General features: G+C 38.9%; 1 protein-coding gene across 11 annotated transcripts in view; it reads left to right on the top strand.

Annotated features, from left to right (window-relative positions):
* Window positions 1-24,259, top strand: part of LOC124555062 (battenin) — a 244,701-nt gene that overhangs the window by 190,567 nt on the left and 29,875 nt on the right. For all 11 annotated transcript variants that reach the window (XM_047128839.1, XM_047128842.1, XM_047128846.1 and 8 more), the window contains 3 exons: window positions 452-597; window positions 17,116-17,274; window positions 21,031-21,174. In XM_047128839.1, the coding sequence (XP_046984795.1) occupies window positions 452-597; window positions 17,116-17,274; window positions 21,031-21,174 (449 nt within the window). The remainder of the gene's footprint in view (window positions 1-451; window positions 598-17,115; window positions 17,275-21,030; window positions 21,175-24,259) is intronic.

Raw genomic sequence — 24,259 nt, 5'->3', positions numbered from 1 at the left:
CCAGTACGGCTGCTTAATTTGTCCATGTAAGGGTTCTCAAGCTTTAATCTTGAGTGTGTCTTGAGAGACTGCTGTCTCATCATGGTGTGAGACTGTTTCCTAAGTTAAATTACTAGAGTAATTAGTGTAGCCAAAGTCACAATGTGCAGGCATCACCAGTGGACATTGTAACCTGCTGAAGACCAGTTTTTCAGCTAAAATCTGCTGGCTGCAATCTGCCTAACCATGGAAGTTCTGGTCCCTGGTCCCTTTTCTGGTGGCAGTATACTTGGGTCTGACTTAATTTTGTTGTCGTCTTTGACATTCCAAATATTGTCAAGAGAATTACATTGAAAGAGTCATTATTTAATGATTTTACACCTCTCAGTAATATATGTATACACCTTAGCATTAGCACAGGATCTGTGTTTCACGTATTACACGTGGCTTATATTGCATCTTAATCTTACAGGTGCAAGAGCCATCAAATGCTACGTCTTCAGATGTCAGTCAGTCTCGTGATTGCAACGAGATTTCAACAGCAGCTATTTTATTAGCTGATATATTGCCAGCTCTTTTTGTCAAACTGATTGCACCATTTCTTCCATTCTATGTTCAGTAAGTATATTGTGTTATTGCTTTCCAAGATACTTAAAAGTTAACTTTTGCAGTCTCTGAATTCTTGTCATAATACCAGAATTTAATGGAGTTAATCAGAATTCAGCAGACTGACACCTCATGGAATACGTTTGATGTTTATTGAGCAGTGGTCGGATTAAGTACATGTAAGTTAGCAGACAGACAGTAACATTACTGGGACAAAAAATTACTGGAGTGAGGTAAATTTCCAAATGAGACAAGTGTTCTTGAAACTTGTCACATTGTAATAAATGTCCAAGTAGTTATGGAAAATGTAGCTACAAAATATATTCATAAACAGTGTGGCTGTAGAGCCAAATAGTATTAAATAAAGTAAGTAATCTATGCTACTCCCTTTCTCTCATTCCTTTTTTACTCTGATTTGTTTGCAAGTCCTCTTCATCTTACTGTAGCCCTAATTGAATCACTCTTTTTGTATGATATTTTATTCAGTTGATTTTATTTTTCATTCACACTATTCATTCTTTTCTTACACAGTTTCAGTACTGTTCAATGCCAAATGTGACTTTCTGAACAGACAGTCTGCAGAGAATGTCTAAGCAGTATGTTGGGATAATATCTTCTTTCATGGATTCCATCCATGCAGGTTTTGGACCTTTATGACTAATTGTGACATGTGTTTTCCATCAAATTGCAAAAGGAAACTTTTATCCTCACATGAAGTGTGCGGTGAAATAAACCTTTCCCACTGATTAAAACTGTGTGATAGTAGTGCTTGAATATGGATTGTTGCCTTCAGTGAACAGTTCTCAAATGAAGGAGTGTGTGCCATGGAAATCAGAGATGTGGCACACAATTTTAATCTATGAGGAAAATTCATTTTTTGAAATTTTTGTCCTGAAAAGAGCTTAGATCTCTATTAAACCCTTTCTTTTAGGCACCAAAGAATCCTTAGCCTTGGACCTAAGCACTCAAGAGAGGACTCAGTGATATGTTGTAGTTTACTGTCTTTTGCTGTGGTTTTCAAATAGCTATGTCTCAAGATGATGAAACTGTACATGTGTGTTCCAGAGGGTACATAGTATACCCCATTCATTAGGACCTTATCCTACTCCATTTCCAGATAGTGTACCGGAAGATAAACAGCATATTCACTTTTATGTGAACCCAAATACATTAGCTTCAGTGCGACATATATAGTCCAAAACTTATCATTCACGTCAACTTTTATTTCTTTTTATATGTGTAAAAGTACTGCATATCAAACAGAAATTTACATATTCATTTTCTCTCACGAACAACTGTTTCCAAGTTGTTATACTGAAACTGTAGTGACACATTGGTCTCCTGGGCCATTGAAATTACCTTCCAGCTGTTTAGATCACATGAGGTCAATGTGTAACCATATGATTTATTTCATCTGAGTGCATTTGCCATTAGCTCTGCGTGGAGTACATTAGTTGCAGATTGCTTACGGATTTAGAAAATTGAATGGAGAGATACTCTGTTTCCTTGAGATGGGTAGTAAAATGGTATCAGCAAGTAGCAATAGGTATAGTGGGTAGTCAGCTGTAGCAAATGTTGTACATATTTGTGATTAACTTGGAAACAGAAACACATCTCTTACCCAATTAAAATGACACATTGTTTAACAGCAAACATGTTTCAGTATCAGTGACCTTGATATTCCTACATATATATAGCAGGGAATAGCCCACTGCCTGGAAGATGTAAGTGGATAGGGAAGATAGAGGTGCTGTAAGTGCATTAAGTTATTAGCCTTGAACCTGGGAGGTTATATAACATGAACAAAACTTCACACTTTTAAGTTTAAACGTCCAGCCTATAAGAAATAATGTTATTCATGTCGATTCTACAGTGTGCAATTAGAAAGATGACACAGTTCAAAATATTTTTTCTGAATAACTTCATTTAATATTTTTTGTTTCTAATTCTTATGTTAAATCTCATTTGGAACAGTTATCACAAGTTAAGCACTTTATAATCAGTCAATATAGTCTTTCAAATTTGGGGGCGGGGGAGATAATAGGCATGTGTGAGATAGGGAGTTGAGGCAGATGGAAGACAGGGACAAAAAAAGGTTGAGGCTAAGGATGTTATGGGAATGAAGGGTATGTTACAGGGAGAGAACCCAGCTGTAAACCTATGTTAGTGGGAATTATCCAGATGGCATGGGCTTTGAAATTTGTTGCAAGCCTGATAAATTGCAATGAGGCACAGACCATGTGATGTCACATTGGACCCACAATTTTTCAGACTAAGTACAATTCCATGGCATACGAACATTGTAAACAAATTGACAGGGCTGTAAATATCAAATGTCGTATCATGAGGCCCAGTATGTGGAAAGTATATATGAATTCAGTATAGATTCACACAAGTTACTCACTGTCTTCCCCCCACCCTGCCCCCTCCCCACCAAACACACACACACACACACACACACACACACACACACACACACACACACACACACACCACTTAACTTGTATGAAAAAGTGTGGTGCTTGTAAAATCTTAAAGCAATCCTATTCATTTGAATAAAGCCTTTCTTTCTTCATGTGTGACTAGAATATGTTGAGCATGTATGTAACATTCTCTGTCAAGCTAACAGACCTATGACAAATTGTGCAACTTTTACATGAGGTTTTGTTGTTATTTTCTGTTACAAGACAGCTGGGGATTTTCTCTGCCTGGGGACTGGGTGTTTGTGTTGTCCTCATCATCATCATCATCATAATCACCACCACCACCACCACTTATGACAGTGGCTAGATTGGATTGTGTAAAAATTGGGACTTTGTACAGGCACTAATGACTGCGCAGTTGAGTGCCCCACAAACCAAATATCATCATCATCATCATCATCATCATGATCTGTTACAAGAATCTGAGAGAAACAGCAAGAAGTGGTTGGACAGTAATTTTGTAAGTGGCTTCCTTGCAGGTGAATTATTGTTACAAAGCAGTTTTCAGCAAATCTCAGGTTGACAGCTATTTCATATTTCTTTATATAGCTATTTCATCTTGAATCATGAAATAATTGGTTATCATAACTGTTTATCATAACTGTCTCAGATGACTTATTGATGATGAAGTAGTCAAATACTACAAGCCCCTAGAAACTATTTTTATGTGCAGTAAATTACATTTACTTATATTGAGAGTCACCAGCCAGTTTTTGCACTCATTCTGAATCTCTTTCTGAATTTAGCAAGAAATTTACACCAATACCACCTTTCTGAGTAAATAAAATTATAGAGACTTTGACAAAAATTACTCAGCTTGATATGGATCTACACAACATTATCTGTATTTCATTTTAGCCTGAAACATCATTGATTTATTGTCTAATGGTTCAAATAAAATTAGATGTTTGGAGATTGTCCTCTTCATGGTTGTGAAAGCCATCAGTGCCATACTTACAGTAGTACTTCAGTGTTTTGCCACACCTGAGCTGAAATTGCATCACTCCCATGCAAATAAATTATCTATCGTTTCATCATTACATCACATTTTGTGGCTTGTTTTTAGATTTTTGACTAAAATCAGTTCTCTTTCACTCATGTTCCCTCCTGCCCAACAGACATTATGGCCATGCATTACACTGCTTGTGAACAACCACCACTCAGTAAATCAGCTCCATTAGAGTCTCACCAGTGTTGATCCTCGAATTGCTAGTTTGCTTTCCTGACAGGGCACTGGATATTTGTCCTGCTATTGGGCAATTTCTATTAAGACTATATCCACAGTGATAAAATACATGTGAAAAGAGTAAAATACCTTTAATTTTTATTGAAGTAGAGATCATGATACTACCAGTTGCCTACAGAAATGCCAGCCATTGTGGCCGAGCGGTTCTAGGCACTTCAGTCTGGAACTGCGCGACCGCTACGGTCACAGGTTCGAATCCTGCCTCAGCCATGGATCTGTGTGTGATGTCCTTAGGTTAGCTAGATTTAAGTAGTTTTAAGTTCTAGGGGACTGATGACCTCAGATGTTAAGTCCCATAGTGCTCAGAGCCATTTGAACCTACAGAAATTTGTTTTTTGCATTGAGGTGCTGAAATGTCCAGTTTAATGTGCTCCACACCCATTTTATATGATTACTATTTATGTTCAGCAAAATGCAATAATATTACCACATCTTTGAAAAAAGGAATATTTCAGAAATTGTTTCTTTTACTGAACATAGTCACCTCACATTTATGGTACTGGAGAGGTCTTAAAATCTCATGAAGAGTGTGAAAGCTCAAGTAGGTTCCATACTTAGGAAACTAGTGTTGGGGGCAGATCACAGTCGTGCATTGCCATTCTAGTCATGGTTCTATTGGAGGTGGTTTGCTGTTGTACTCCTCTGATTTATTAAGGCTTGGTATGTGTTTGTGTTGTTTGGATGACAGTGATGAGTACTTGTACAGTGTAGTGTTGTTTGTGGGCTTATGGATGAAGGAAGGGAGAGGACGAAACTGGTGCTAGCACATAGCCTAGGTAGACTGCCAAGATTAGTACTCCCATTTGACAGTTGGATCACCATCCACAGCGTTGCGTGCCATCACTCAGTGAGCTATTGTTGAGAGATGTGGAACTAAACTCAGGGTATTGGTGCTAAGTTTGTTTCACCATTTCTACTCCTCTTGCCAGTCAAATGCTAGCAATGAAAATTTCTTCCACCACTAGGATTCAAACTGGGCATTAGCAGCTGCAGCTACAGAGGGGGAGGGGGGGGGGGCAAAGAGAGAGAGAGAGAGAGAGAGAGAGAGAGAGAGGGAGAGAGTGAGAGAGTGTACAGAGGCTATATACAGTAGATGTACACTTGTCACGGTAACATGAAATAACTGGAAATTGCTCTTCTGGGTGAAAGAAATACAACACACATTAATCACAGGGAGAGAATGAAATTAGTGATACACAAAGTTAATGGTGATATGAGCGATTAATGCAAGTATGAGACTGGTATTATCAAATCAAGAAAAGAGTCTTGCTGCTAGGCAGCAGTTGCAGAACGGGTGTAGGATAACAGACTTCTGAAACCTAGTGCCAAGCTTAGCCGTGACAGAGAACATAGGGGCCTTGTGCAGAGATTTTGATGGAGAGGATCAGATACGTATAGTAGGAGGAGCAAGGAACTGTCTAGCTACCAGTTGAGAGTATAGTATTAAATGTGACTTGGAGGAAGTAAGAGCAGCACCAGCACACACCCGTGTGGGGTTTGTGGACGTTTAACAGCACTGTGACCTGCACTGGACAACATGGCTGTTAGTCTTTCAAATAACTTCCGGGAATTCAGCCAGGAAACACTTTCAGCGACCGCCGATATTTTGGCGGGAGAACACCCCACCATTTTCAAGGCAAACTGCAACAGACAGGTGGCGTACATGCAAATTTAATACCTCAGTTCTCCGACAGAAGCAGGAAAGATAAGACACACACACACACACACACACACACACACACACACACACACACACACACACACACTGAACACTAGTGCCACCAAAGATGACCAAAGTCAGAGCTATCGATAGTGAGACTATGAATTCGCAGGTGAGGCAGCATTGACTCTGTTCCTCTGTTTTTTGACAAGGGAGAGAGCCGGATTCCAAACAGAGTTTAAACAGAAACCTCCATCCCTGTTAACGAGGTTGCTCGCTAATTTAATCTCAACTGCCTCCCTAATGACACTGTCCCAATAGCTGGACGTGCATGCCAATATTTCGGTGTTATTATATAACATGGGGTGACCAGTATCCAAGCAATGTTCAGCAATAGCAGATCTATTTGGCTGCTGTAATCATGTGTGCCGTTTATGCTCAGTACATGTGTCCTCCACCGTCCTGATGGTTTGACCAATATATGCCATGCCGCAGCTACAAGGAATACGATATACACCCGCCTTACGCAGTCCAAGATCATCCTTAACGGAACTCAAAAGTGCTCTAATTTTAGATGGAGGTCGGAAAACACATTTCACATTGTATTTCCGTAAAATACGACCGATCTTATTGGACGTGTTTCCTACGTAAGGCAAAAAGGCAGTAGACTTAGGTGTTGACTCAGAATTATCATCAATCACCCGATGTACAGTTGGTCGATAGCACAACACATGTTCAATCTGTCTATCACTATAACCATTTTGACGAAATGTAACTTCAAGATGGGATAGCTCAGCTGGCAAAGTCTCAGCGTCAGAAACGACATGTGCCCTGTGTACCAGGGTACGAAGTACCCCTTCACGCTGAGCCGAATGGTGACAACTATTAGCTTGTAAGTACAAGTCAGCGTGAGTACGTTTCCTGTAGACTGCATGTCCCAATGATCCATCATCCTTCCTCCAAACCAACACGTCGAGAAAGGGAAGGCAACCATCCTCTTCCACCTCCATCATTAAACGAATGTTCGGGTGGATCGAGTTTAGATGTTCTAGAAAGACATTCAAATTCTCCCTACCATGAGGCCAAACAACGAAGATATCATCAACATATCTAAAGAAACAGGTGGGTTTTAAAGGCGCCGACTCCAATGCACGTTCCTCGAAGTCTTCCATAAATAAATTTGCGATCACTGCTGCGGCATGGCATATATTGGTCAAACCATCAGGACCGTGGAGGACAGATGTACTGAGCATAAACGGCACACACGATTACAGCAGCCAAATAGATCTGCTATTGCCGAACATTGCTTGGATACTGGTCACCCCATGTTATATAATAACACCGAGATATTGGCATGCACGTCCAGCTATTGGGACAGTGTCATTAGGGAGGCAGTTGAGATTAAATTAGCGAGCAACCTCGTTAACAGGGATGGAGGTTTCTGTTTAAACTCTGTTTGGAATCCGGCTCTCTCCCTTGTCAAAAAACAGAGGAACAGAGTCAATGCTGCCTCACCTGCGAATTCATAGTCTCACTATCGATAGCTCTGACTTTGGTCATCTTTGGTGGCACTAGTGTTCAGTGTGTGTGTGTGTGTGTGTGTGTGTGTGTGTGTGTGTGTGTGTGTTATCTTTCCTGCTTCTGTCGGAGAACTGAGGTATTAAATTTGCATGTACGCCGCCTGTCCGTTGCAGTTTGCCTTGAAAATGGCGGGGTGTTCTCCCGCCGGAATATCGGCGGTCGCTGAAAGTGTTACCTGGCTGAATTCCCGGAAGTTATTTGAAAGTTGTATACACCAGGAGAAACTCAGGTCTTACACAGCTTAAACATAGAGCTGAGTTGATTGCTTTTGACTGAAAGAAAGTGTCATATCTGTGCCATGTCTGTTGCTGCAATTGGAAGATAAGGATACATAAATCATGGTCTCCACTTGGATATGTGGGGGAAGCATGGATTAGCTGAGTATCATGCAGAAAGTGTAAGGGATGGGGCACAGGCAAAATGCCTGTGATTACTGGAGTCAGAGAGAGATGTTTTTTAAGCTAGAGTCAGCTTACAGGCAGAATATTGAAAGAAATTAGTGCAGAACAGAATCATAATATGTTTAATAGTTTCCAGAAAAATAAAATTAATTTGTTTAAGTAGAACATTTGGCAGTTGAAAAACAAGATACATGAGCTTCTTATTTGTCTAGAAGATGTGAAAAATTCCGAAGTGATAAATGGTCCATGCCTCCCGGAACACTATGTAACCACAGGGATGATGAAGCTAAATATCAGGGATTATAGACTAGCATAATCTTCTTGTAGAGTTAACATGGGAAAAGGAAGAGTTACAACTTAAGTAAATTTGACCATAAAGTCAAAAGTATTGAAACAAATAGTTTTTGTGTAGATCAGGACCAAAAAGCATGTGCTTGTGAGTTGTAGCTGCAAAATACTTATCTGGTAATTGCCACAGTCTACAGATCCTGTCTAGGAAACTTTCAGCTATTTATCTAGATGCATTATTGAGCTACCTGTCAGACAAGAAGAAACAGTTAGTAGTTTGTGGAGATTTCAAGGTAGATTTCTTAAAAGATACCGACAGGGAAAAAAAAAGAACTGTAATCATTATTAGTGTGTTACAGTCTAGTTTCAGTAGATAATTTTCCAACTTGTGTGTGCAGCGAGATAGTAAGACATGGATTGATAACATTTTTATAGACTGCTCAAGTTGAAACAATTAATATGTACCCAGTTGTTAATGTACTATCTGATCTTTATGCACATTTAGTGAAAATAGGCACTATAGCACCTTACAGCCCTGAGGCAGGTTCACACAAAGCAGTGAGGCTTGTTAATGAGAACAGGATACAATGTTTTAAGAGTAAGTTAAAAGAGGTGGTGTCGCTTTGGATCTGAGGAAATCCTCTCTGGATTCCAGCGGCTATCTGATTTGGTGAAGGCTGCCGGTCTTGCTTACGAGATGAAGGCAGAGCTCACCATCTGCAGCATTGTTGACAGAACCGACTGTGGAGGACCTTTGGTGCAGAGCCGGGTGGAGGGTCTGAATCAGAGGCTCAGACGGTTTGGGGACCGTGTTGGCTGCATATTCCTTGACTTGCGCCATAGGGTGGTGGGATTTCGGGTTCCGCTGAATTGATCAGGAGTTCACTACACTCAGCTGGCGGCTACACGGGTAGAGCAGGCTGCCTGGCGTGGACTGGGCGGTTTTTTAGGTTAGAAGGCCTCGGGAAAGTACGGGGTGGGCTGCAATCTCAAACGGTGCATGGCAAATACAGGACGTGCTTGGATCAAGGAACAGTCAGAATTGTAGCTGTAAATTGTTGTAGTTGTGCTGGGAAAGTGCCTGAGCTTCAAGCACTAATAGAAAGCACAGAAGCTGAAATCGTTATAGGTACAGAAAGCTGGCTAAAGCCTGAAATAAGTTCTGCAGAAATTTTTACGAAGTCTCAGACGGTGTTCAGGAAAGATAGATTAGGCAGAATTGGTGGTGGAGTGTTTGTGTCTGTCAATAGTGGTTTATCTTGTAGTGAAGTCGAAGTAGATACTCTGTGCAAATTGGTATGGGTGGAGGTTATACTTAACAGCCGAACTAAGTTAATAATTGGCTCCTTCTACCGTCCCCCAGACTCCAATGATATAGTTGCTGAACAGTTCAGAGAAAATTTGAGTCTCGTAACAAATAAATACCCCACTCATACGGTTATAGTTGATGGGGACTTCAACCTTCCCTTGATATGTTGGCAAAAATATTTGTTCAAAACCGGTGGTAGGCAGAAAACATCTTCCGAGATTGTCCTAAATGCTTTCTCCGAAAATTATTTCGAGCAGTTCGTCCACGAACCCACGCGAATTGTAAATGGTTGCAAAAACACACTTGACCTCTTAGCCACAAACAATCCAGAGCTAATAGAGAGCATCATGACTGATACAGGGAATAGTGATCACAAAGTGGCTGTAGCTAGGCTCAATACCGTTTCTTCCAAATCCACCAGAAACTAACGCAAAATAATTTCATTTAAAAAAGCAGATAAAGTGTCACTAGAAGCCTTCCTAAGAGACAATCTCCATTCCTTCCGAACTGACTATGCAAATGTAGACGAGATGTGGCTCAAATTAAAAGATATAGTAGCAACAGCAATTGAGAGATTCATACCTCATAAATTGGTAAGAGGTGGAACTGATCCCCCATGGTACACAAAACAGGTCCAAATGCTGTTGCAGAGGCAACGGAAAAAGCGAAGTTCAGAAGAACGTGAAATCCCGAAGATTGGCTAAAATTTACAGACGCGCGAAATATGGCACGGACTTCAATGCGAGATGCCTTTAATAGGCTCCACAATGAAACATTGTCTCGAAATTTGGTAGAAAATCCGAAGAAATTCTGGTCATCTGTAAAGTACACAAGCGGCAAGACGCAGTCAATACGTTCGCTGCGCAGTGCCGATGGTACTGTTACCGACGACTGTGCCGCTAAAGCGGAGTTATTGAACGCAGTTTTCCCGAAATTCCTTCACAAGGGAAGACGAATGGAATATTCCAGAATTTGAAACACGAACAGCTGCTAGCATGAGCTTCTTAGAAGTAGATACCTTAGGGGTTGCGAAGCAACTCAAATCGCTTGATACAGGCAAGTCTTGAGGTCCAGATTGTATACCGATTAGGTTCCTTTCAGATTACGCTGATACAGTAGCTCCCTACTTAGCAATCATATACAACTGCTCACTCACCGATAGATCTGTACCTACAGATTGGAAAATTGCGCAGGTCGCACCAGTGTTTAAGAAGGGTAGTAGGAGTAATTCATCGAACTACTGACCTATATCATTGACATCGGTTTGCAGAAGGGTTTTGGAGCATATACTGTATTCAAACATTATGAATAACCTTGAAGGGAACGATCTATTGATACGTAATCAGCATGGTTTCAGAAAACATCGTTCTTGTGTAACACAGCTAGCTCTTTATTTGCACGAAGTAATGGCCGCTATCGACAGGGGATCTCAAGTTGATTCCGTATTTCTAGATTTCCGGAAAGCTTTTGACACCGTTCCTCACAAGCGACTTCTAATCAAGCTGCGGGCCTATGGGGTATCATCTCAGTTGTGCGACTGGATTCGTGATTTCCTGTCGGGAAGGTCACAGTTCGTAGTAATAGACGGAAAATCATCAAGTAAAACTGAAATGATATCAGGTGTTCCCCAGGGAAGCGTCGTGGGACCTCTGCTGTTCCTGATCTATATAAATGACCTGGGTGAGAATCTGAGCATTTCTCTTAGCTTGTTCACAGATGATGCTGTAATTTACCGTCTAGTAAGGTCATCTGAAGACCAGTATCAGTTGCAAAGCGATTTAGAAAAGATTGCTGTATGGTGTGGCAGGTGGCAGTTGACGCTAAATAACAAAAAGTGTGAGGTGATCCACATGAGTTCCAAAAGAAATCCGTTGGAATTCGATTACTCGATAAATAGCACAATTCTCAAGGCTGTCAATTCAACTAAGTACCTGGGTGTTAAAATTACGAACAACTTCAGTTGGAAAGACCACATAGGTAATATTGTGGGGAAGGCAAGCCAAAGGTTGCGTTTCATTGGCAGGACACTTAGAAGATGCAACAAGTCCACTAAAGAGACAGCTTACACTACACTCGTTCGTCCTCTGTTAGAATATTGCTGCACGGTGTGGGATCCTTACCAGGTGGGATTGACGGAGACATCGAAATGGTGCAAGAAAGGGCAGCTAGTTTTGTATTATCACGTAATAGGGGAGAGAGTGTGGCAGATATGATACGCGAGTTGGGATGGAAGTCATTAAAGCAAAGACGTTTTTCATCGTGGCGAGATCTATTTACGAAATTTCAGTCACCAACTTTCTCTTCCGAATGCGAAAATATTTTGTTGAGCCCAACCTACATAGGTAGGAATGATCATCAAAATAAAATAAGAGAAATCAGAGCTCGAACAGAAAGGTTTAGGTGTTCGTTTTTCCTGCTCGCTGTTCGGGAGTGGAATGGTAGAGAGATAGTATGATTGTGGTTCGATGAGCCCTCTGCCAAGCACTTAAATGTGAATTGCAGAGTAGTCATGTAGATGTAGATGTAGATGTATGAGGAATATAAAGGATGTTTGGAAATTCCAATTACAAACCTCTAGGACTTGTAGAGGGGAGTGAGTACATAATATTTTGAATAGGAACCTATGTCCAGAAATCCACCGTTTCTGTTCTACAACAGTTTCAATTCAGATGTACAACGTGTCCACTTCTGCTGACGGAAAGAGAAAAGTCTCAGAGTTGCTTGTCCTTGTTTTCAGTAGGGCAGACAGGATGATGTGTGCTATGTGGACTGCCCCTTGTGTATGCAAAGTTTAATTTATGAGATTCCTGTAGAGACGGAGGAAGCTGCTGCACCAGAAATTGAAGAGACCACAGGTGGGATGGAGAGTGTGTACCAGAAAATGCTTCATAGGTGCAGTGTTTGTAATGGTGTTGGTGGTTGCCACATCAAGCTGCTATTGTAATGCATCAATACTGTTTTGTCTGTACAGTATGCTTTTTATTTTGGAATAATGTAAACATGTGTAAGTGTTAACACAAAAAAATGAGTTTAAGTGTTAAATGGATGTTTTGTTATGTTTCCTTTTGAATTGTTATCTAATAATTGTACTGCATCATTCCTAATTCAATTCCTCAAGCAGACATGTATGCGTTAAACATCTGAATTGAAACCATTGTAGAATGGAAATGATACATTTCCGGAAATAGGTTCATTTTCAAAATATTATGTAGTTACTCCCCTCCACAAGGACCAGAATTTTGAAACAGGAGTTTCCGAATACCCTGCATGGAAAGAAATAGCAATGTCATATTCAGTTTATTCCATAATAAATTTATGTCAATATATGAAAGTTGCTTTCTGAAAAAGTTATCCAGAAAATCCACTAGAAAAAGTAAGTTTTAGGTAACTAATGGAATTAAAGTGTCATGTAAGAGAAGGAGGAAAATTTATATTAAGGCTAGAATAAGATGAGATCTGAAATTACTTGCATACTACAAAAATACTGTAGTATTTTAAGGAAGGTCATTAAAATGTCAAGAAGTATGTATGCCCTGACAGAAATTAATAATGTAGATTATAAGATAAAAACCACATGGAATATTGTCAAACAGGAGGTAGGACAGCCAGTTATTGTACAAGATACCTTAACAGTGAAACTAAATGATAGTATTTTGACTGATAATTCACAATATGTGAATGCTTTTAGGAATCACTTTCTAAATGTATCAGCAAAAATAGGATTAAATGCTTCAGTTGAAGAAGAAAGAGACTATATTAAAAATGTGATTCATCATTCCAGAAAACTATAACCAACTTGAAGTAGCACCAACATTCTTCACTGAAATTAGTAGAATTATAAAAATTCAAAATAAATAAAAATAAAAAAATGTGTCTCATATGGTGTTGATGGAGTTTCAATATATGTAATGCATCACTGGTGTGAGACAGTTTAAAGTATCCAGTTGTTAAACTTCTTCAAAAGAAAGGTGACAAAAAAGACTTAAATAATTATCATCCAATTTCCTTACTGACATATTTTTCTAGAATATTCAAAAAAGTAATGTACTGAAGAGTATTCACACATTTAAGTAGAAACAATATACTTAGCATGTCACAGTTTGAATTCCAGATGGGTTGGCTGACTGAGAATACTATTTATACATTCCCTTACAAAATATTATAAGGCTTAAATATTAAAATATTACCAGTTGTTATTTTTTTGTGATCTTTCCAAAGAATATGATTGTGTAGATCATACATTCATGTTTTATGGAATCAGTGGCCTTACACACAACTGGTTTGAATCGTACTTAACAAACAGAATGCAGAAAGTTGTGCTGAATAATCCAAACTATGATGGAACAGTAGACAAGTTTAATGACTTGGGGAGCAATTTGAAAGGGAATCCCACAGAATTCAACTTTGAGCCCACTCCTATTACTCACATCTGTAAATGACCTGTGATGTCCATACCTACAACACTAGAGGTAAAATGACCTTCATTACCCATTGTTAAAGCGGTCAGTGGCTCAGAGAGTAGTTTAATATGCAGCAATAAAAACCTTGGATCATTTGTGCAATACCATAAAATGTCTGACAGGTAGCAAAGCAAGTTTTAAATCTAACGTAAAGTCATTTCTCCTGGACAACTCCATCTATTCCATATAAGAATTTCTATTTAAAAGCTGGTAGCCTGGAAAAAGACCTAGTTCTTAAGTGTAGTTGCATGAGTAGCACTAAAAAATAATGTGTTCATATATGTTAACACTGATCATGTGTATTTTTTCTACATCATTTCAATAAAATTATTGTTTAAGTAATGTATGGAATGTATAACTAACTAACTAACTAACTTATTGACTAGCTACCATAAAATCAGTACTATGAGGCACTGGTGGTAGTTGAGAGTCCATACACACCATGGCATCAAATAAACAGTATTGTTGCTTATATTGGTCAGTTTGTTGAGTCCATGTCCATAACATCATTTGCAAAACCAGCCACTTACAGATTACTAGACACCACAATGGCTGAAAATTGATAACAAAAATGAACAGATTAGTCATTAATACTTCTCACACTATTAATGAAACACAATTAAATTAACTAAAAAAAAATAAACGTGCTATTCTTTCATACAACATGTGCTACTATGGAATATACTAAATTTGAAAATATAAATAAATATAAGTTTATGTTACATTACAACGCACTAATGTTTTTTCATTATGAATTTATGTATAGAATAGGTAGAGTAGCTCAAAATAAACAGTATTTCTTTAAATTTGAAATTTGAGAAAATAATGTTATCTTTTCATCTAGTGTTGTAGTTGTGGGTTGTACTACACTTATTAGATTGCAATATATGACCAACACCAATATATGACCAACTCCTTGAAGAGGTGCTTATTTTTCCAAAACAATTTTCTTGTTCAGTGATCAGTGCTTCATGAATATTGTGTCATAAGATACTAATGAGTGGAAATACGTGAAAGATGTTAAGAGACTGATTTATTTGTTTTTAAGACTAGAAATTGGCAATTGAAATGGATAGAAGACAAGGTGTTAACATTGTGGGAGAATGAGGACAGAGTATCAGACTGTAACTCTATATTGTTTATTTATTTATGGTGAAGGTATTATCAGTGCATTTAAACCAAACAAAATGCTTGTTATTTTTGGGGGCTAGAAAAGATTCCTGTACATGGGGTATAAACAGTTTTGATCATGATCCCTGTTCGTGTTCTATGGTTAACACATAGAAACCTCCATCCATGTTAAAACCACAGACCACCAACAATATCTCGACTTTGATACTGTCATCCATTCCACGCCAAACAGTATCACTGTCACAGTCTAACTGCCTGCATGCAGAATATTTCCAGTAATGGTCAATCCCTTTTTCTGGTATTCTATAGACCTTGCCAAGGGCATAAAAAATAAATACTACCCTCCAAACTTATGTCAAAAACAGTTCACCTGGGCCATCTCATCCTGTGTTTCTAGCACTCAATTGCACCTCTAACCAACCACAAAGAGCCAGTCTCTTCGTCCCTTGTTACCCGATATAACCCAGGATTGGTACAGCTGAACCATGTGATCTTACCAGTGCTTCTACTACTTTTCTTTGTTTCTCAAAATGAAATGAGATGTATTCTCCCCAAAATTCAACTTGTTATGACTGTCTTCATGATGGGGGATGTGGGTAGCTGGCATCTGTCTTCAAGTGCTTACCAGTTCAGGTTTCCCAGCATTTCTGTGGCACCCTCATGTGGGCAAACAAATGTGTGATGATTGGTGCTACCATTCTTTGTGTACATTCAATATCCCCAGTGAGCCCTATTTGTTATAGGTCCCAACACAATTTTCCCATATTCTAGGATGTGTGACATGAGTGTTTTAAGCAACCCTCTTCATTGAATGATTGCCTTAAGTCTATCAGTTACTGTATTTGTAACTGGGACCTATGTGATCATTTCATGTCTTATCCCCACAAATTGTTATAGCCAGGTTTCCAGGGAGTGTGCACTAATATAAAACTTCCTGGGAGATTAAAACTGTGTGTCAGACCTGGAACTCAGGACCTTTGCCTTTTGTGGGCAAGTGCTCTACTGATTGAACTACCCAAGCACAACTCACGATCTTTGCTCACAGATTTACTTCCAACAGTACCTCACTCAGACCTTCCAAACTTCACAGAAGTTTCGTACTTTTTTAATCTGTCAGGAAGTTTCATAACAGTGCACACTCCAGGGCAGTGTGAAAAATTTCTTCCAGAAACATTCCCCATGTTGTGGCTAAGCTATGTTTCCACAATATTCTTTCTTCCAGGAATGCTAGTCTTGCAAGTTTCACAGGAGAACTTCTGTGAAGTTTGGAAGGTTGAAGATGAAGTACTGGTGTGAGTAAACCTGTGAGGATTGGTCGTAAGTCATGCTTGGGTATTTCAGTCAGTAGAGCACTTGCTCGTGAAAGGCAAATGTCCTGGGTTCAAGTCTGTAGTCAGCTGAATCATCTGCAAAATGTCTGAGGTTATAATTAATATTGATTATGAGGACATTAATATAAAATATGAACAGGAAGGGTCCAAACAAAGTTCCCAAGGTCATGCCCGAACCTACTACATTTGTCGATGACTCTCCATCCCAGATAACATACTGTATCCCCCCTACCAAAAAAATTATCAATCCAGCCACAAATGTTGTTTGATACATCATTTGACTGTACTTTCATAAATGAGTGTTGATGTGGTACTGAGTCAGATAGTTTTTGGAAGTCAAGAAACAGCATTCAAGATGTCATGAGAAAAAAAACGTGTGTTGGGTTTTATAATGCATTCTGGTTGGCAATCTGTGTGAGATACCTCATTATGTTTGTGCTCAGAATATGTTGCAAGATTCTACAGCAGCTATTAGTGCATAGTTGCATCTCTCATTGTGCATAGGGCTGTACACATTAGGCATAGAACACTGCACATACTGTGTTAGTTATTGTTGCTTGATTTTCTTAGAAAAAATAATATTCTTAAAGTCTTATTTAAGATTTATATGTGATTATATACTCTGCTTTATTTTTTGCAGCATACGAATGAGTTTGACAGTAGTATTGTCTATTGCATCATTCTTGCTAGTAGCTCTTTCTGGTGTGAAGTGGGCCACTTTTCTTGGTGTAATCGCTACCTCGTTTGGATCGGGCCTTGGTGAACTTACATTACTTGGCTATACGTCTTCATTTAACTGGTAACTAAATTTATTTTGTCTTTTATCTTTCGGCATCTTTTTATATTTATATGCTATCAAGATTAAGAATGCAACATGACTTTTGGATTTTGCAAGTGAAGTGAAATTGAATGTAAGTATCTACATATCAATTATGGCATGTGACAACCATGTAACAGTGGCTAGCAAACCACAGAAGAGAAAATAAAAGCAGCTGAAAGAACGTAAATGTGTTGGCAATTCAGTATAAGCTAAAATCAGCCAAATAGTGTTTGGCAGAAAATAAAGAGGAAAAGATTATTTTGTGCTATGAGTGTGTATTAGGGTTCCAGTGGTAAATGAGAAAAGTCTCATAATGTTCTGTAGCCATCTATCACATGCAAAAATCAGCCACTTTGTGACTGTGGTTAAGATGGTCTGATTGATAAGTCTTGACTACAAACAAAGACTACTTGCAGTTTGCAGGAACATGGATTACTGATAACCTCTGGAGCATCCGTACACAAATACCAACAATAATCCACAAGCATTGCTTCATTCCAATGGCCTTGATATCTTTGTTCCATAACAGAAATGTCCTGATGGAATCTTTCTTCATGTTCCTCACTGACAGCTCCGCAACTAGAAGGGAAAAAGTCTAGGTTGGAGTGGAGAAAATGGATTTTAAGGGACATGTTGCATCCATGGTTATGGTAGTTTTGCAGTCGCACTGTCATCTCTTTTGTTGACTAAAAATCGACAAATACCTCCCTTGAAGGCTTCCCAAGCTTCCTTTTCTTTCTCTCCACAACCTGGTCAAATGCAGGATCCTTTACAAGTTCTCGAATTTTTGGCGCAATACAAAAACCTTCCTTAACTTTTGTCTCGCTTAATTTTGGAAATTTCTCTCTTATGTACTTAAAGGCCCATCCTTGTTGATTCATGCCTTTGACACAATTTTTCATCAAACCCAGCTTGATCTGCAGGGGTGGAAGATCATCATCTTATGTGTCAATGAGAGGCTCGACAGCGACATTTTTCTCGCTAGGGTTAAGATTTCTTGCAGGCCAGTCTGCTTCAATATAATGTTATTTCCTATCTCTACTGTCCCACATACATAAGAAGCAACAATGTTTTGTGTACCCCAGTTGCGTTCCTAAGAGTATGGCAATGAGTTTTAGATAACCTCACATTTTTCATTTGTGTTCATGATATTTGATTGAGTCCAAGAGGGCTGTCATATTTGCATATGTCTCCTTCATGTGAACTGTATGACCAACAGGAATAGAAGGAAGACAGTTGCCATTGTGAAGTAATACAGCTTTCAAACTAAACTTGGAGGCTTCTATGAATAGCCTCCATTCAGTTGGATCATGGTTCAAATTCAAACACTTCATCAAGCCATTAATGTCACAGCAAACAACAAGATTGTTTTTCTTCTCGAAAAAGGGGAAGCAGTTCCACATGACTTTTTCTGTACTGTGAGTCTGTGACAACACTTTTAAGATGATTCCAGTGCTGTAGCTGAGACCCAAGAATTTCTGCCTTCTCCTTTGACTGGTCAAGGTCTCTAATGAGATCACTCAATTCTGCTTGACTCAGTCTGTGTGATTTATCATCTTTTCCTTCAAAATCAGGATCACAGAATGAGGAAGGCTTGTTTGGTTCTTCTTCTTCTTCTTCCACACTGTCTTCATTTTCTACTTTAAGCACACAATTTTCAGGTGGAGTAGGGACTGGTAGATTATCTGAATGCGGAATGGGTCGAGTAGCGAATTGAAGATTTAGGTTCTGAACTGTTCTTCTTTCCTTTTTTGTAGGTGGAGTCCAGCAGAAATAGCAGTCATCTGTATGGTCTGTAGGCTCCAGCCAGACCATAGGCACAGCAAAAGCCAAAGATCATTTCTTATTTTTGAGCCATTCTCACCATGTAACGGAACATGCATTGCAACATATATGTGGAGCCCAAGGCTTATCCTGGTCCCCTACTTTCATATCAAAATAATGCTGATAGGCAGTCTTCATGAGAGGCAACAGATTGCATTTCTGTGAGGGAAATGTTATTTCACCATAAATGTAACAAAAATTATTCACCTTATTTACACATTTTCATGGAATTTTTAAGAATTTTACTTTAAAAAACATTTTCAAGCCAGAAATTCTGCTGCAATTACAGCAGAAACTATATGAAACTCACAGTCACAGCAACAGTATCTATGTTTATGATTTACAAACAGCTTAAGAGCATTTGTGTTTTGTTATTGGACAGGTGTGCCACCTCCAAAAACAAATTACCCGCAAACTGAAAATGTTGACTATAGAAATGACATGTCACTTCATCCCCAAAGCAAGAGCTAATCTGTCATTTTCATGGTGGTTTTTTAATTCATCAAATGGAAATTCATAAGAATTAACTATTCCTGAGCCTGAAACATTTTCATTGTTGGGCATGTTATTACATTTTTGAAAAATTCTGTTACCTACTGTGCCAAAGGAGAATTCAATCGACAAAACTAATAAATTGTGAGACAATCATTTGCCAGTAATTACCTCGAGAAGATGAAATGTTTAGAACTGCTGATAGACACGTATAAACATAATCCTAATTTTTGGAACAATATCTATGTTTATGACTTACAAATAGCTTAAGAGCATTTGCGTTTTGTTATTGGACAGGTGTGCCACCCCCAAAAACAAAATTACCCCCTTCCTTCCGGAAGTAGGTTGAGGAAGGTCGAAAAGAAAAACCAGGTCACTTGGACCCAGTGATAAGAGGGACTCACATGTAGTGAGTGTGGGATAGCAGAGCCCTTACCATCTGAGCCATCCATTCACAGCTGATGGGTCATCTCATACTTTGAACATGCCAATACCTCCATCCAGTCCAAACTCTCCAGAATATTTCTTGCAGATCTTTTTATATTAACAGTCTTGACAGAAAGAGTATAAAGGGGAATGGCAGAATCATTTTCTAAAGCTTGTTACTAGGCTGAATTTTTCACTCTGCACCAGAGTTTATGCCATTATAAAACTTCACGGCAGATTAAAACTGAACCTGTGAGATAGGCGTCGTAGGAAAATTAAGTGTTCGGGTTCAAGCCTTAGTTCATTATACATGTGCTTTCCTATTTCCTGTGTTTCCATTTCCTCAATATATATTTTTAATTAGTAAAACTATACGTTCAGTTGAGTTAACCAACATACATTTTCTGCTCACACTTATTTGTCCCAGAGATTATCGTGATTTCATGTAGCACACAACTTATAGAATCTTGTATTCCGAAAATTTTGCTGGGTTTCAGCAATTTGGTTTCTAGGAATTTATATGCTCTTATACTATTGAACATTCATTCAAACAATCAGACATGCTTTTGGCAGATGAGAATGTTAAAGTATTCATAATAAAATGCTGAAACATCTGCAGAATAATATAAGAGCATATAAACTCCTGAAAACCAGCAAAGCTCTCATAATATGATATTCTGTAAACTGTGTGCTACATGAAATTGTAATAATCCCTGAAAAATGTAACTGACTATGGAAAAGGTACTTATATATGATGCTGGTATAAACCTTAGATGCACATACAAAATTCCTTTAGCTGTAAGGAGAAACATGCTTCTCAGGTGGTTCATTGTGTCTAGTGTTCAATAATCTGTGGCTGTATGCCTATTTTATATCAGTTTAATATTATGAATGATACGTACAAGGAACAAGAATAATTCGAAGTTCAAAAATTTTTGTGTGTGAATTAAAGCTTAATATAATATTCCGTGTATGTTTTCCTTATTTTACTAGGAACCCGATTACTGCATGGTCCTCAGGGACTGGAGCAGCTGGTGTACTGGGAGCTGGTTCATATGCAGGTCTCACAGCGCTTGGCATCAGCCCAAATGATTCGTTGTTGATTATGTTAGCAGTACCAGCAGTAATGGCATTGTCGTGAGTATATTTTAGCATTACATTACTTCTATGGAGATTTGTTATCTGTTGTGGATATAAGTCATAGTGAATAAATATTTGATTGACAAGTACATAAAGTTCTAATGTCCTCGGGTAGCACTGATACATTTACAGCCTGCTCATGTCATTCTATTCTTCTAATTTTTTCATTGCTTCCCTGGAATATGTCATGTTCAGTTTCCAGCATTAATCTAGTAAGTTAGCATAGAATGAAAACCACAGGTTAGATGGCCACTAAACAAATTATTCTACAAGTATTTCTATCTTCAGTTACTTCATGCCACATCTACTATTATACACAGATGAGCCAAAACATTATAACCACTTGTTTAATAGCGTGTTGGTCCACATTTCAAACACAATGCAGCAGCGATTCTGCTTGGCATGGACTCTACAAGTCGTTGATAGGTTTCCAGAAGTGTGTGACACCAGATGTGTACTCACAGGTCACTGAATTACTGGGCTTTTGTTTGTGGGCACGCAGTTGGCACTTGATGTGTGTTCCAGTGGGTACAGATCAGGAGCATTTGATGGCTAAGACATCAATGTGAGTTCACTATAGTGCTCCTCAAACCACTGCAGCATGATTCTGGTCTTGTGCGTGGAGAGTTATCCTGCTGGAATATGTCATCACCATCAGAGAAGACTTCAACAGTGAAGGGATGCAGGTGGTCTGTAATAATCTTCACATATTTCACTGCTGTCATGGTGTTTTTGATTATTACCATAGTCCCATAGAAGCCCTACTCAGTGTACCTCATAGCATAATTCTGCTCTTGCCGGCCTGCATCTGTGGTGCGGAGCACGTTTCAAGCAGCCATTCACCTGGATGATGGTATATAAGGACCCGACCATTGACCTGTTGTAAAAAGAAATGTGGTTCATTCAACAGCCAACATGTTTCCATTGATCCATGGTGAAAACACAGTGATCCCATGCCCACTGCAATCATAACTGGCGATATCGTTGGGCCAATGCAGGAACACATAGGGGTCATGTAATGCAGAGCTCCATGTTCAACAGTGGCCTCTGAACAGTGTGCTCCAAAACACTTGTGGCTGCACCGGCTTTGTAGTAGTCAGATCTGCCACAGATCACTGCCTATCCTGGATTACACAGTGGGTGATCCTCTGACATCTACATTTTGTGATGAGGCATGGATGTCCAGTACCACATGGCCTACATGTTATTCCACCTTCCTTTAACCACTTCCCATAGGTGCTGAAGACAGTAGTATGCAAACAGCTGACCAGTTTCACCATTTCAGAGATTCTTGTTTCCAGCCGCAGCACCACAACAATGTGTTAAAAGCACTCATATCAGTGGATTTCTGCATTTGCAGCCCGTTTCTTTGCTATGCTGACTGCTCACTTGTCTCTTTTCTGCTTACATTCTTTCCTCACTGTGTCACCTTCCCGCAACACCACCAGGAGGCATTCAACATCACAGTGGGTGGTGACCATAATGTTTTGGCCCATCAGTGTATGTGAGAAATGGTTTTCCAGATGTACACCTACACCCTAATCCTTAAAATAAAGGAGAGCTGATTTTGTGGTCTATGTTTTCAGTGTAGTTGTTGCAAAATCAGAATTTGATTTGAAAATGTAGTCAGTTTGGCATTTGTATGAAAAGCTTTGCAGTCTGGCCTGCCTCCCACCGTTCCAAACTGGTATTCTCCATATAGAAGGACATGATTAGCTCTGTGGACCCTCTGAAGAAACCTAATGTAAATCTTGTTCCATTATCATAAAAGTTGAAGCAAGTTGAAGGATAACAGTTTTCAAGAAACTTTGAAATTGTGTAAAGAAGATTAAATACCAAATTTTGCCATATAGTCAGATGTTAAATTATTGTTTATTAGTCATTAGGAGGATCATCATCATTGTCATAATTATCATCATCATCATCATTGTCATAGATTTTGTTCTCTCTCTTATCTAGCATTTGTTCAGCCCTGTCATCAGATCTTTTCATGATGTTTTTTGGATGTTGTCTCCAGTAAGTACTTACCACACCTGTCGTACATTATGAAGGTGAAAGGCAGCCTCAACTATGCCTGTCTCCGGACCAAGTAATAATTGTGTATTTGGGTAGAACAAACATATCATGAAATGATTGTTAAAAATCACCTGCACTCCACATCTATGCTGGCTGGTGCCTTGTAATTACTTTGACTAATAACATTTATTTCTGTTGCGTTCATACTCCTTAGACTTCAGTACAAAGAATGTTTTAAATTTGGTCTTGCATTATCTTATTTCTGTGTTGTTGACCACCTTATTGTTTCCCTATTTCATCATGTTATTGCTAAAAGCTGCACCTTTATTTTGAATTGTTGCCACGTTATGACTTTAAAACTTTCTGGCAGTGTGTGGGATGGTGGATAATAATTATGTTGCCTGTACTCTAATTTTGTAAGTTGAAATGTTTGGTAGTCTTCTGTGATTTTTAGATACCACACCCTTTCACAAGGGCCTTAAAACTATTTGTGCAGACAGCCACATCGATGTTCACACACCTGAGAATAAGTATGAAAACCTTTACAGCTTGTCCCATCATTCTCAGCTCTTGAAACAGTTCAGAGATGATTTCTGCTGTTTGTTTCCATTTCCAAAAAGTTAGTTGCTCTCCTTAAAAGTGGAGAATTATCTCGGACACTTGCCATGTGGTTTTCTATAACATAGCAGCCGCCACACAAAACAGAACATGGAGAGCGAAACACAGGTTTTCAATATAAACTCATAATCAAAGCAAGCTCACTTTTACAAAGTTTCACCAGTTACACATGATATATCATTCATCTGAAACACAATAATGTCAGCCATTATGAACACCATCCAAGGCATAAGCGGACATGAACAGATTCACAACGAAGCATAGCACATTCCCATATGACCGACAATGATCGGATAACCTCCCAGGTGCAGACACCTCATTACTTATACATTCTTGGTGCAGATGGCAAAGGGGAAGCTTGCTCCAAAACTGCTTCTAGTGTTTGCAACAATGCCCAATCAGCACCCATTTTGGTTAACAAAATTATTTATATGATTGTTAGTTGAAG

Source organism: Schistocerca americana, chromosome X (assembly GCF_021461395.2).
Source record: "Schistocerca americana isolate TAMUIC-IGC-003095 chromosome X, iqSchAmer2.1, whole genome shotgun sequence".
Taxonomy (NCBI): domain Eukaryota; kingdom Metazoa; phylum Arthropoda; class Insecta; order Orthoptera; family Acrididae; genus Schistocerca; species Schistocerca americana.
This window is presented reverse-complemented; position numbering and strand designations above follow the sequence as displayed.